The sequence below is a fragment of the Stigmatopora nigra genome, chromosome 7, assembly GCF_051989575.1.
Source record: "Stigmatopora nigra isolate UIUO_SnigA chromosome 7, RoL_Snig_1.1, whole genome shotgun sequence".
NCBI classification, from domain to species: Eukaryota; Metazoa; Chordata; class Actinopteri; order Syngnathiformes; family Syngnathidae; genus Stigmatopora; species Stigmatopora nigra.
The window spans coordinates 13,312,888-13,327,239 of NC_135514.1; the positions used below are offsets into that span (position 1 = coordinate 13,312,888).

Sequence of the window (14,352 nt, forward strand, 5' to 3'; positions counted from 1 at the left end):
TAATATTTCTTAATACATTCCATTTTACTTGACTTTGTGCCTACCTTATACTTTTTACTTTATGTTGTCTTTTATACTTTTTACTTTGTACTTTATAGTTTTTACTTTATAGTTTTTACTTTATAGTTTTTACTTTATAGTTTTTACTTTATAGTTTTTACTTTATAGTTTTTACTTCATAGTTTTTACTTCATAGTTTTTACTTTATAGTTTTTACTTTATAGTTTTTACTTTATAGTTTTTACTTTATAGTTTTTAATTTATAGTTTTTACTTTATAGTTTTTACTTTATAGTTTTTACTTCATAGTTTTTACTTCATAGTTTTTACTTCATAGTTTTTACTTCATAGTTTTTACTTCATAGTTTTTACTTCATAGTTTTTACTTCGTAGTTTTTACTTCGTAGTTTTTACTTCGTAGTTTTTACTTTATAGTTTTTAATTTATAGTTTTTACTTTATAGTTTACTCAAAAATACATTTAATCTAACCTTACACTAAACTTCATTCTAATTTTCTTTAAAATTTTGATACCTTTCTTCTCCTGTTTGTCTCTATAGGCTCCACCCCCACCCTGACTTTCAGATCCAACCTATCAAGGGTTGTTTACTTTTGTCTTCCCTTCAAAATATTCCCAAAATAATGCCCACAAATGTCCTCACAATAAGATAACACACAAACAAGAAGTATTATATACTCCTCTCGTATTAGCGAACAAGCTCCGCCATTTTGCACTGACTAACAGGACATTTTTACCCAATATGACAATATATCCATTTTAATTTGACTTTACACAACCTTTAAGCACTTTTACTACGTTTTTATAGGTTGTTTTGGGTTCTCACCACCTTGTTGTCCCTACTATTTTGTCCTCATTAGAACCTGGAGGAGACATTGCATCCTTTTTTTGGGACACCTGGACCCTCTGGCCTTCGTGCCAAACCCACCTGTGTAGAGAAAATCCCAAAAAAACAAGTCAAATATTTACTGCTCAAGAGCTGCTTTTTGCTCGGGGTCGTTCGTGTGTTATTTTCAGGACACGCCAGATATATTTACCTTAAGTCTCTTCCGCCAACACGCTAATAAACGCCAGTTCGGACAGTTGAGTGCAGTACTTAGCCTGGAATTTTGGTTTTATCGGGAAGGATGATATCGTTAAATGTTGCGGTTAGGTTTCTGCCCCGTAGGCCAGTGGAAAAGCGTCTCAATGATGTCCAAAAATGGTCCTTCTTGGACATTTACGGCTAGAAATGCAGAGCAATAATGTGAAATAAAAGGCAAGGTAGCCATAACACGTCTCATTCGACTTGACTAACTTTTGTGGTTGGGTTTTTTTTTATTGAAACGTAAAAAGTAGTTGATATTTCACAATAAAAGCACTTGCTGTCAAATCTTTCGGAGTAAGTTAAGTGTTTTTGGGAAATACTGTTCAGGATGACTTTAGAGGTGGATTTTTCAATGTTAATGTAAATATCAAAGTCTACTGTTTTAGATTAGATTAGATTTTTTTTTCTTCCCGTATTTGGGAAATTTCTTGGTTTCAGTAGTAAGACAGACACAGAAGACATTGTAGACCTAATTAAAAAAAATGGAGCCACATAGGAAATCCAGAACGTGCATTTTTGTTTTTACATTTATTTTTTTCAGTTCATTCTTGTTGCTGATTTTAAAGTAGACAATTATTTACTATAAAATCAATTATGAACGCATTGCACCTTAAAGTTAAAAAAATATAGGTATATATATGTATATATATGTTTATATAGGTATATATCTGTATATATAGGTATATATATGTATATATAGGTATATATATATATATGTATATAGGTATATATATATAGATATATATATATATGTATATATAGGTATATATATATATATGTATATAGGTATATATATATATATATATATATATATATATATATATATATATATATATACATATATATATATATATATATATATATATATATATATATATATATATATATATATATATATATATATATATATATATATATATATATATATATATATATACATATATATACATATATATATATATATATATATATATATATATATATATATATATATATATATATATATATATATATATATATATATATATATATATATATATATATATATATATATATATATATATATGTATACATATACATATATCCATAAATATACATATACATATGTACATATATATATATATATATATATATATATATATATATATATATGTATGTATGTATATGTATACATATGTTTATATGTATATATATATACATATATACATGTATATATATATATACATATATACATGTATATATATATGTGTATACATGTATATATATATATACATATATACATGTATATATATATGTGTATACATGTATATATATGTGTATACTTGTATATATATGTGTATACTTGTATATATGTGTATACATGTATATATGTATGTGTATATATATGTACATATGTATATGTGTATATATGTGTATATATTTATTTACATATGTATATATGTATGTATATATTACTTTAACGTCAAAATCTTGGCCGCCTTTTTTTTTCAAATTTCGGATCTTTAACTCAAAGTGAGAATTCAGAAAATAAAGTAAAATCTGATTTCTGACAATAAAGTAAGATCTGCATTAAGACAGAATTATGACAATAAAGTAAAATCTTGATTAAGACAGAATTATGACAATGAAGTAAGATCTGAATCAAATCAGAATAATGACATGAACGTCCCATTCTTGTTCAACACATTATTTTCCTTCCATTCTTTTCAACTCAGAATTCCGAGACCAAAGTCTGGATTCTTCTTCGTTGGTGTCCATCACGTTACATGTGTGTTGCGTCACCAGAGCGAATTAAAAATAAATTAACAAAAAAAAAAGGAAAAAAAGATCAATTAATTAATTTCCCATCTGTGCTGGATGAACAAATTTGGTTTTGGCGAAATGAGCACCGCGGGCGGGCGGGCAGGCGAGCGCCATCCGTGCGTGGAAGCATATGTGGCGCCAAAATCGCTTCGGCCCTTCCAGCGTTGAGAGTGGCAGCCTCGCAGATGCGCCGATTACCCATCATGCACCCGGGCACTAATACTCCAACCCCCCCCCCCCCCACCCCCCCCCCCCCCCCCCCCCACCTCACGTGATATAGCCACAGATGCCTTTCGGGATTGACCTAATAATTTTCTTTTTCCTCTGCGGGAGATACTGCATCCAATTTGTCCTGTCAATGATCTACTTCAAGTCGGTTTTGGGGCGTTTTTTAAGGTTCCTCGTTAACTCATCGGCAGCCATTGACAAAATTATGAATTTGTTTTAAGGATGGGAAAGGCAGCCAAGTGCAAATCTATCAAAAATCGCTCCAAAATTTTGGTTTTATGGCACCAGTGTCCCAAAAATAAGAGGGTTTAATTTTGTATGAATGCGCTACGAACTTATACAGTAGCACCTTGACATACGAGCAATTTGAGATAAGAGTACATTTTTGGGCAAATATTTATTTTGAGATACGAGAGAAATTGGCAGCAAATGTCTATCTTGAGATACGAGACTAATTTTGGGCAAATATTTGTCTTGAGATACGAGTAAAATTTTGGGCAAATATTTGTCTTGAGATACGAGACAAATTTGGGACAAATATCTATCTTGAGATACGAGACTAATTTTGGGCAAATGTTTGTCTTGTGATACGAGTAAAATTTCGGGCAAATTTATTTTGAGTTACGAGACAAATTTTGGGCAAATGTTTATCTTGAGATACGAGTAAAATTTTGGGCAAATATTTATCTTGAGATACGAGTAAGATTTTGGGGAAATATTTATCTTGAGATACGAGTTAAATTTGGGGCAAATGTTTGTCTTGTGATACGAGTAAAATTTCGGGCAAATATTTATCTTGCGATACAAGACAAATTTTGGGCAAATATTTATCTTGAGATACGAGTAAAATTTAGCAATTTCCTGTTTTTGGTGTTTTTGGGAGCAAATTAATTAGTTTTTAGTTCATTCCTATGGGAAACATTCATTTAAATTGCGAGTAAATTGACACACGAGCTCAGTTCCAAAACAAATTAAGCTCATATCTCAAGGTACTACCATACATAGTTACAATATGAATTTAACCTCACCTAAGAATGTCCCAAAAACTACTAGGCTGGTCACAAACTCATTTAATTTCAGGTTCCCTGTCATTACTTTATCCCGGCGTCATACACGCCATCCCATAATGAATTCCACATTTTTATTATAAAAGAAACGATGACACGCTTAATTACCCTGGATTAACCGCAATTAATCACTCGGGTAACGCCCACAATTCTGATAACGAATTCAAAAGTAGTAGCGACACACAATTTTATTTTTAATGTGCTGCCAAATGAAGCTACATTTTATTCATATTGACTCATCGGGGATGATTTAATGCAAGTAATTAACTTGGCTAATTCATTTAGGTTGTGAACTTGTTCTGCTTTAAAAGTAAATAAAGGAAGAATTAATGGACTGAATAGACCATGTAGCAAGTTAAAAAATAAAAAATGGAGTAAATAAGAGATAATCACAAATCGGAAATAGCAAAAAATATCGAAAAATGGGTAAAAAGCTCTTTTTGGTACAAGCATTTACGACATGTACCGTATTTTCACGACTATAAGGCGCACCGCATTATAAGGCGCACCATCAATGAGTGACATTTTTTCCATATATAAGGCACACTGTATTATAAGGCGCACTGTCTATTTTGGAGAAAATGTAAGACTTTTAAGTGCGCCTTATAGTGGTGAAAATCCGGTAATTGCTATTGACTCCCTGGTATGAAGCACTCACTACTTTACAGTCACCTATTGAGCCAGCCATTGTTGATGTTTTGGATTTTTTTGTATAAAATGTTGCAGCGGGGGAGGAGCTATATGACGGAAGATGTTGTAAACTAAGATGGCTTCTGCATATTTAACAGTATTGTTTCAGTTCAGCCGTTTGTGTTTTTTTAATATCCGACAGTGGTGGTTTTTCGTTGTCTGTTTTTTCCATATATAAGGCGCTCTGGATTATAAGGCGCACTGTCTATTTTGGAGAAAATTTAAGACTTTTAAGTGCGCCTTATAGTTGTGAAAATACGGTAGTCCATTTATCTTCCTCACAGAGACGCAACCTTGTCTTATGAGTACTTTAGCTCAGTCGGAGAGCCAATTCGTCAAGGCTGACTTGAGTTTCGGCTTCTCGCAAGTCATTCCAGGCTCCATTCGAGGATGTTATCCCATTTGGACGTTCACTTCTCGAAGACGCCATAACAAAAAGACACGCTCGTCTTAAGGGGATGTGGAAACTGCGAAGCTATGTTGTCCTTTTTGTCCAGTGTATTAAATTCATTATTGCTGACCGGCTTTAATGCCTTTGACATGTTGCCATTGGCGACCGTTGATGAGATTTAGGACTTCCAGTAAACATGGCTGACAGTTATTAAGTTTGGAATGTACCAATTTGTGTCTGGACACGTTGGACTGAGGTCAACGCGTTGGCGGAATGGAAGAAAAATGTTTGAGTTTTTGTCTCGATGGAGTTGTTGTCGATTGAGACGTTTTAAAAGTGTTGTGATAACGTTGATTTGGAATTTTTTCATTAAAGTAAACAGGCATTTTGAAATTGGAAGACTTTTTATGGTAGTCAAATAGCAGGTTAAAATAGGAAATTAGTTATTAAATTGACTCTTATAATTCATGGAAGTAGGCCTTGAAATGCTGGTTTCAAGCCAACATAGCCCAGTTCGGGCATCTTTTTCAGCATTGTTTCTTGAGGCTTTTTTGTAGCTCTACTCACGTCCGACATGTCCACCAAATTTTATGCTGATAAGTTAAACTGCCTTCCGGGGCTGAATTTTTTAAGTTAATTATTTTTCTCATTCCTTTTCCATGAGTCGATAATTGTTTAAACATTTCCTGTGAATCCACTTTTTTTTTTAACATAGTTTCCATAAACATTTTTTTATTGCTCTGCTACTTATAGATACGCCCACCAGTTTGCAAATTTCAAAGTGAAATTTACTCCTGGGACGAAATGTCCAAACAATCCAAACAACTACAACTAGAATCTGTGTCCAAGTAAGCCTTAAATCGCTGGTTTCAAACCAACGTAGCCCAGTTTCGGTGTATTTTTCAGCAAAACTTCTTGAGGCTTTTTTGTAGCTCTACTCACGTCCGACATGTCCACCAAATTTCATACAGATAAGTGAAACTGCCTTCCGGGGCTGAATTTTTAAAATTAATTACATTTCTCCCTCCCTGTACATGAGTCACTGATTGTTTTCAACGTTAGCTGGTTTCAATCCAACGTAGCCCAGTTCAGGTGTCTTTTTCAGCATCGCCTCTTGAGGCTTTTTTGTAGCTCTACCTGCGCCCAACATGTCCACCAAATTTCATGCAGATAAGTATAACTGCCTTCCGGGGCTGAATTTTTAAAGTTAATTTCATTTCTCCTTCCTTATACATGAGTCGCTGATTGTTTTCAACGTTAGCTGGTTTCAAGCCAACCTAGCCCAGTTCGGGCATCTTTTTCAGCATTGTTTCTTGAGACTTTTTTGTAGCTCTACTCTTGTCCAACATGTCCACCAAATTTCATGATGATAAGTGAAACGGCCTCCTGGGGCTGAATTTTTAAAGTTGATTACATTTCTCCTTCCATGAGTCACCGATTGTTTTCAACATTAGCTGGTTTCAAGCCAACGTAGCCCAGTTCCGATGTCATTTTCAGCATCACTTCTTAAGACTTTTTTGTAGCTCTACTCTTGTCCAACATGTCCACCAAATTTCAAGCAGATAAGCAAAACGGCCTTCCGGGGCTGAATTTTTAAAGGTAATTATTTTTCTCCTCCCCTCTCCATGAGTCAAATAATTGTTTAAAAATTTCCCCATAATCCACTTATTTTGAAACACTTTCCCAAAACTTCTTTTGTTGTTCTGATACACCCACCATTTTTCAAATCTTAAAGTAAAAATTCACTCCTGGGACAAAATGTCCAAACAATTGAAACGACTCCAACTTCAATCCATGTCCAAGTACGCCTTTAAAAAGCTGGTTTCAATCCAACGTAGCCCAGTTCTGATATCTTTTCCAGCACCGCCCCTTGAGACTTTTTTGTAGCTCTACCCTCGTCCAACATGTCCACCAAATTTCATACAGATAACTAAAACTGCCTTCCGGGGCTGAATTTTTAAAGTTGATTACATTTTCTCCTTCCCTATATATAAGTATAAGTCACTGTTTGTTTTCAACGTTAGCTGGTTTCAAGCTAACGTAGCCCAGTTCCGATGTCGTTTTCAGCACCGCCTCTTGAGACTTTTTTGTAGCTCTACCCTCGTCCAACATGTCCACCAAATTTCATACAGATAACCAAAATTGCCTTCCGGGGCTGAATTTTTAAAGTTGATTACATTTTCTCCTTCCCTATATATGAGTCGCTGTTTGTTTTCAACGTTAACTGTTTTCAATCCAACGTAGCCCAGTTCTGATATCTTTTTCAGCACCGCCTCTTGAGACTTTTTTGTAGCTCTACCCTCGTCCAACATGTCCACCAAATTTCATACAGATAACTAAAACTGCCTTCCGGGGCTGAATTTTCAAAGACGCCACCAATAACACTGAAACACGATTATTCACTGTCAATCCTCCCCATTTTTCTGAACCACATGTCAACCAAGGCGTTGAGTTATCCCGAACAAAAACCCGGACAAGACATGCCTCTAGGCTTCAGGCCATTTTTTTTCTTCCCATTTTTTTGGACAGAAGAGCCTCCCTGGCAGCAGATGGCGACGGCGTCACCACTCAAGCTTTCGTCCTATCACATTCCGGCCTGTTTTTTTACGATGTTTGCTTTTATTTACTCTCGACTGAAACGTTGCCTGCCCGTTTCGCTTCTCTGCTTTTCATTAGCCAATCCTTTAATTCTTTCAAGTTCAGAACGGCCTCCGCGTTTTTTTTTTTTTTTTCGTTGAGCCGCCTGCTTTTTCTTTTTTTTTGGTTTTTGGCTCAAATGGCGTCCTGTTTCCAATTAGTTTTTGATGAAATCTTCAGCTGGCATGACCTACTCGTCATTCAAATGAGGGGATAGGACACAGGTGGTCATCGTTGTTTTGTCGTTGTATATTTTTTTAACGTTTTTTATACGTTTTTTACAAAAATTTGGCCTTTGGGTCTACATGGCACGCTCCACTTTTTTTTTTTTGAGTCACCCGAAGTGGAATTTGTGGAAAACTGCGGCTGGGATGGAGACAAAAACCGAGTGTGTTGACAGGAAAATCTGATTTTTTATTTTTTTTTTGGACGTTGGCTCCACTCTATTTTTTTTGCATGATGTCACAACCGTCAAGTTCAAGAGAAAGACTAGTAATTGCACTTATTTCATTTCTGGGACTCAGCTTTGCTAAACAAAACGGTAACACCGCCCGCATTGCATATTCAGCAGTACGGTGCCCAATTTTAATCAAAAATAAAACCACCTGATGGTTTTGGAGATGACTCGGGAAGCTTTTTGGACAAAAACAGACTTAAATTCAAATTTTCAATGTTATTCTTCATGATTTAAAAGAAAACATGCATGAAAGTGTGTTTTTTTTAGTCATTTCACTGCTTTTAATGGACAAAAAGTATTTTTTGACCACTTTTTTTTCATATTTTTGCTCTCATTTTTAGTGGAAAGCTGTACCCATCAATATGACTATTCTTTTTGAATTTCTTAACCAAAACAACCCTCCTAGCACACTGATTGGTCTTCTTCTGAGTCATATGATAGGCCAAGGGTGTCAGACTCGGGTTGGTTTACGTCAACTTGATTTCACATAGGCCGGACCATTTTAGTTAAAATATTAAGATTTTTTTGTTTTGTAAATGGATTAAAAAAACTGGATTTAAAAGCCCTGAAAATTCAGTTTTTTATAGATCAAAAACAATGTTTATTTTAGATTTTTTTAAAATATATTTTTAGATTTTAAAAAAATATTTTTGAACTAAAAACATGCTTCAACGATTTCAAGTGGGCCGGAGCATTTAAGATATAATATTTCGATTGTTTTTTTTTAATAAATAGATTAAAGGTCCTGAATATTCCGTTTTTTATAGATTTAAAAAATATATATTTTAGCATTTTTAATATATATTTTTAGATTTTACTAACTGATTTTTTAAAACTAACAACAAAAAAATGGATTAAAAAATTATTGATTTAAAAAGGGGAAAATCAGGAAATTTAATATACATCTATAATCTTCCTTTTTAATTTGATCTTAAAACTGAAAGTCAACATTTAGCTTTTTTTCAATATATTTTTAGATTTTCCAAAATTATTTTAGAACTAAAAACAGAAAAAAATGGATTAAAAAAATGACAATTATTGATTTAAAAGGGGGAAAAATCAGGAAATGTAATATACATCTATACTCTTCATTTTAATTTGATCCTCAAACAAAAAGTCGGCACTCATGATTTACTTTTTGGGCCACAAAAAATGACACGGCGAACCAATTTTGGCCCGCGGGCCGCCACTTTGACACCTGTGCGATAGATAGACAAACCCATCTAGCGCTCTTGGCTAGAAACTCGGGAATTCACCCCTTAGTGACAACATCACTCTGACACTAAACTTAAGAAACGAATAGAGCGCGAACAATGCTAGCTAGCCCATTAAAAACATGAAAAAAAACTTTGTTTTAAAAGCCTCAGGGTTTCAAACCGAAGAAAAAGTAGCGGCTCACGATACGCTCTGGAAAAATCCGATAGGACTCAGGGCCTCCGAGGAAGGCAACATGGCCGTTCATCATTAAGAGTCCTTTCTCCAAGATTTGGAGACGCCGTAAACTTAGCGAGTGGCCAAGCTATGAATAATTTGGATCTCCACCATTAACATGGCGGCCATAACCCTAAATCACCCAAGAATGGACACTTTTTTGTGTGTTTTTGCGCCATCCCATCATTTTATTTCTTCCTGTTTTCTTGTTTAAAACCAGACTTGCTCATTTTTTGATTAAATCTGCCCAGAAGACTCTTTAATCTTTAATTACTTGAAAGTATTTTGTGTTTTTTTGTGAGAATGTCGGAATGAGGATTCATCTGGAAGGGGGGGAGGGGCTTAGGGGGGGGGGTGTCTGTCTTTTTGGATGTCGGAGCGGTCGCCAAGTTTTTTTCATTTAAAGCAGATGTTGGGCTCGTAACTTTGCGAAAAAAACACAACAAGTCGACGTCATTCAAAAACATGTTAGGATCGGGTTGCGTTGTTTTTTTTTTTGGGTCGTTTTTTGTGGGTTAAGGTGAGTGAAAATGCTAAAAATAAACGTGGTAAAAGTGTTTAGTGGTTGACCTGATTGGAGGTCAGCAGTGTGAGAGTTGGCGTCAATGATTTAAGAGCGTTAATAATGTCATAAAAGTAATGGATATGTTGGAATGAAAGCCTGAGGGGGGGAGATTTATTATTTTTTTATTTTATTTTCCATGTCCAAGATGCCTGATAAAATTATAGCTGTTCCTAAAGTGGGATTCGGGGGGCTGTTTTATCAAAGAAGTTAAAAAGCATGCAAAAAAGAAAAAAGATGGTGGATTGGAAGGATTGTTTTACCTGAAAGTACTTGAAATCCTGCTTTTTAAGGTTTTTAAAAAGCTTTTTTAAAATTTCTTTAAAATAGATTTATGATATTTAATACATGTATGATAATATTTAATAGATGTATGATAATATCTTATAAATGTGTGATAATATCTAATAAATGTATGATCATATCTAATAAATGTAGGATAATATTTAATAAATGTAGGATAATATTTAATAAATGTATGATCATATTTAATAAATGTATGATCATATCTAATGAATGCATGATAATATCTAACAAAATTTCTTTAAAATTGATGTATGATAATATTTAATAAATGTATGATATTATTTAATAGATGTATGATAATATCTAAAAAATGTGTGATAATATCTAATAAATGTGTGATAATATCTAATAAATGTATGATCATATCTAATAAATGTATGATCATATCTAATAAATGTAGGATAATATTTAATAAATGTAGGATAATATTTAATAAATGTATGATCATATTTAATAAATGTATGATAATATCTAACAAAATTTCTTTAAAATTGATGTATGATGATATTTAATAAATGTATGATAATATTTAATAGATGTATGATAATATCTTATAAATGTGTGATAATATCTAATAAATGTGTGATAATATCTAACAAATGTATGATCATATCTAATAAATGTAGGATAATATTTAATAAATGTAGGATAATATTTAATAAATGTATGATCATATCTAATGAATGCATGATCATATCTAACAAATGTATGATAATATCTAACAAATGTATGATAATATCGAATACATGTATGATCATATTAAATAGAAAGTCAATTTTCAAAACATTAATTAAAATGAGCATATTCTAATTTTAATACATTTTTTGAAAATTGACCAGGGTTCAAACCCTCGACCCCAGAACTGCGAGGCCGTGCTTACCACTTTTAAAATAAAAATCTCTTTAAAATAGAAACAATAGTTTTCTTAAATTAAAATACATCTAAATGTATTATAATATCTAATAATTCATTTTAAAATTCTTTATAAGCTATATTATATTAAAAAAAAACAATAAAAAGAAAGTACATTTTCAAAACATTAATTAAAATAAGTTCATTCTCATTTTAATTAGTTTTTAAAAAATGGACTATGTATAATATAGCACATTTTTTAAATATAATATAGCTATAATATAAAAATTCTAAATTGATTTATTAGATATTATCATACAAATTTAAATGCGGATTGTCTCAATTTTTAAGAGATTTTCATTTATATATATATTTATATTGTTATTTTTCACATAGCAACTCTTAAACAAATAAATAGATAAAAAATATTTATAGGCTCCGGCACCCCCTGCGACCCTTGCGAAAATAAGCAGTTCAGAAAATGGAACCTAAAGCTAAATCCAGTCATTCGGGTTTACATTTCTTTTGGATTGAAACATTAAATAATATCTGCTTTTGTTTTGGAAAATGATATTTTCATTTTTTTATTTTGTCAAGGGCAGCTATTAAGTTAATATTTTCAAGGTAAAAAAAAAAATGGAATGAAACAAAAGTGCCCACAAGGATGAAATATTTTTTGGCAAAGGCGATATGTGCATATTTTGTATCCATTTTTGAAATATGTAATCTTGGTTAGAGTTCAGCTGTGTGCAGTTTGACATGATTTTTTTTCCAAGGTCATCTTCATAATCACAGCAATTAAACATAACTACCATGTCTACTTCAAATACCGTGGGAATTCTTGCCATTTTTCTCAACTTTTCTAACCTTCAATAATTACATCTGCGCTTTCAGATAGCGACAACCCGCGTTTTTTCGACATACCAGACATCATTAGACCAATTTTTACTATTGTTTCCCTTTTTAAAGCTTTTTTGGCATTCACAAAGTACATAAATATGCAGTAATCCCTCGTTTATTGCGGGTTTTCGGTACCAAAAACTGCCGGAATAACACAATGTTTTTATGGTGTTTATTTCATAGTATTTGGACTATTTACTAGTGTTTGTATTTGTATTTTTGTTCCTACACTATACACTTTTTACAAATATTTTGGCTATACTTATTTTGTTTGTTGTTGTCTATCACTTTAAAATGTTTATTTTTGGTTTTTGATTAATTCAAAATCTTCCCACCATAAATGCAACTTATACTTTAGCATTACTTTTATATATTTTTTCTACTTCATTGGCTAATGCGACGTATACTTAAGTGCGACTTATAGTCCGAAAAATACAGTACATACATTTACATACATATTACAAAATTGGTATACTTTGTTGTATTAAAGATTATGGAATGAATTACACTAATTCAATGTTTAAAAAAAATATATACCACATCAAGAAGCATGAAAAATTGGATCGTTTGAAGGCCATATGTACACATATGTACACATATGTACTCATAAGTGTTTTGTTTTGTGTTCTCCCCTTGCGTTTTAGGTAACACATGCCACAACGGGCTAGTGCCCCCCATGGCCCGCTCGGCCTTGCCGTCTGTTCACCGCGCTCTGGGCATCAAGCACTTTCTTCCCTTCCCGTTGGACAACAACGCCTCTCCCGCCGTCAGCCTCTTCCACGGATTTAACACGGTAAGTCTTTGCGGCTTCGGGTTTTAGGGTTTAGAGTTTAGGGTTAGGGTGTGTTTAAATGCAAAATAGTTAGGGTTAGGTTGGGGTTGAGGTTAAGGTTAGGGTTGAGGTTAGGGTTATGGTTGAGGTTAGGGTTGAGGTTATGGTTGAGGTTATGGTTAGGGTTAGGGTTGATGTTATGGTTGAGGTTAGGGTTGATGTTATGGTTGAGGTTAGGGTTAGGGTTGATGTTAGGAATGATGTTAGGGTTGAGCTTAGAGTTGAGGTTAGGAAGGGGTTAGGGTTGATGTTAGGAATGAGGTTAGGATTGAGGTTAGGGTTAGGGTTGATGTTAGGAATGATGTTAGGCTTGAGGTTAGGATGATGTTAGGGTTGAGGTTAGAAATGAGGTCAGGGTTGAGGTTGAGGTTAGGGTTAGGGAGGATGTTAAGGTTTGGGTTGATGTTAGGGTTAGGGTCGATGTTAGGGTTAGGGATGAGGTTAGGTTAGGGTTGAGGTTAGGTTAGGGTTGAGGTTAGGTTAGGGTTGAGGTTAGGTTAGCGTTGAGGTTAGGTTAGGGTTGAGGTTAGGGTTGAGGTTAGGTTAGGGTTAGGGTTGATGTTAGAGTTGAGGTTAGGGTTGAGGTTAGGGTTGAGGTTAGGGTTGAGGTTAGGGTTGAGGTTAGGGTTGAGGTTAGGGTTGAGGTTAGGGTTGAGGTTAGGGTTGAGGTTAGGGTTGAGGTTAGGGTTAAGGTTAGGGTTTTATTTAGGGTTAGGGTTGAGGTTAGGGTTGAGGTTAGGGTTGAGGTTAGGGTTGAGGTTAGGATTGAGGTTAGGGTTGAGGTTAGGGTTGATGTTATGGTTGAGGTTAGGGTTAGGGTTGATGTTAGGAATGATGTTAGGGTTGAGCTTAGAGTTGAGGTTAGGAAGGGGTTAGGGTTGATGTTAGGAATGAGGTTAGGATTGAGGTTAGGGTTAGGGTTGATGTTAGGAATGATGTTAGGCTTGAGGTTAGGATGATGTTAGGAATGAGGTTAGAAATGAGGTCAGGGTTGAGGTTGAGGTTAGGGTTAGGGAGGATGTTAAGGTTTGGGTTGATGTTAGGGTTAGGGTCGATGTTAGGGTTAGGGATGAGGTTAGGTTAGGGTTGAGG

At 33.8% G+C, this 14,352-nt stretch overlaps 1 protein-coding gene across 6 annotated transcripts in view; it reads left to right on the forward strand.

Moving 5' to 3' along the window:
- Nucleotides 1-14,352, forward strand: part of znf385d (zinc finger protein 385D) — a 104,147-nt gene that overhangs the window by 51,590 nt on the left and 38,205 nt on the right. For all 6 annotated transcript variants that reach the window (XM_077720163.1, XM_077720164.1, XM_077720167.1 and 3 more), the window contains one exon: nt 13,073-13,221. In XM_077720163.1, coding sequence (XP_077576289.1) covers nt 13,105-13,221 — 117 coding nt within the window. In that variant the 5' untranslated portion in view covers nt 13,073-13,104. The remainder of the gene's footprint in view (nt 1-13,072; nt 13,222-14,352) is intronic.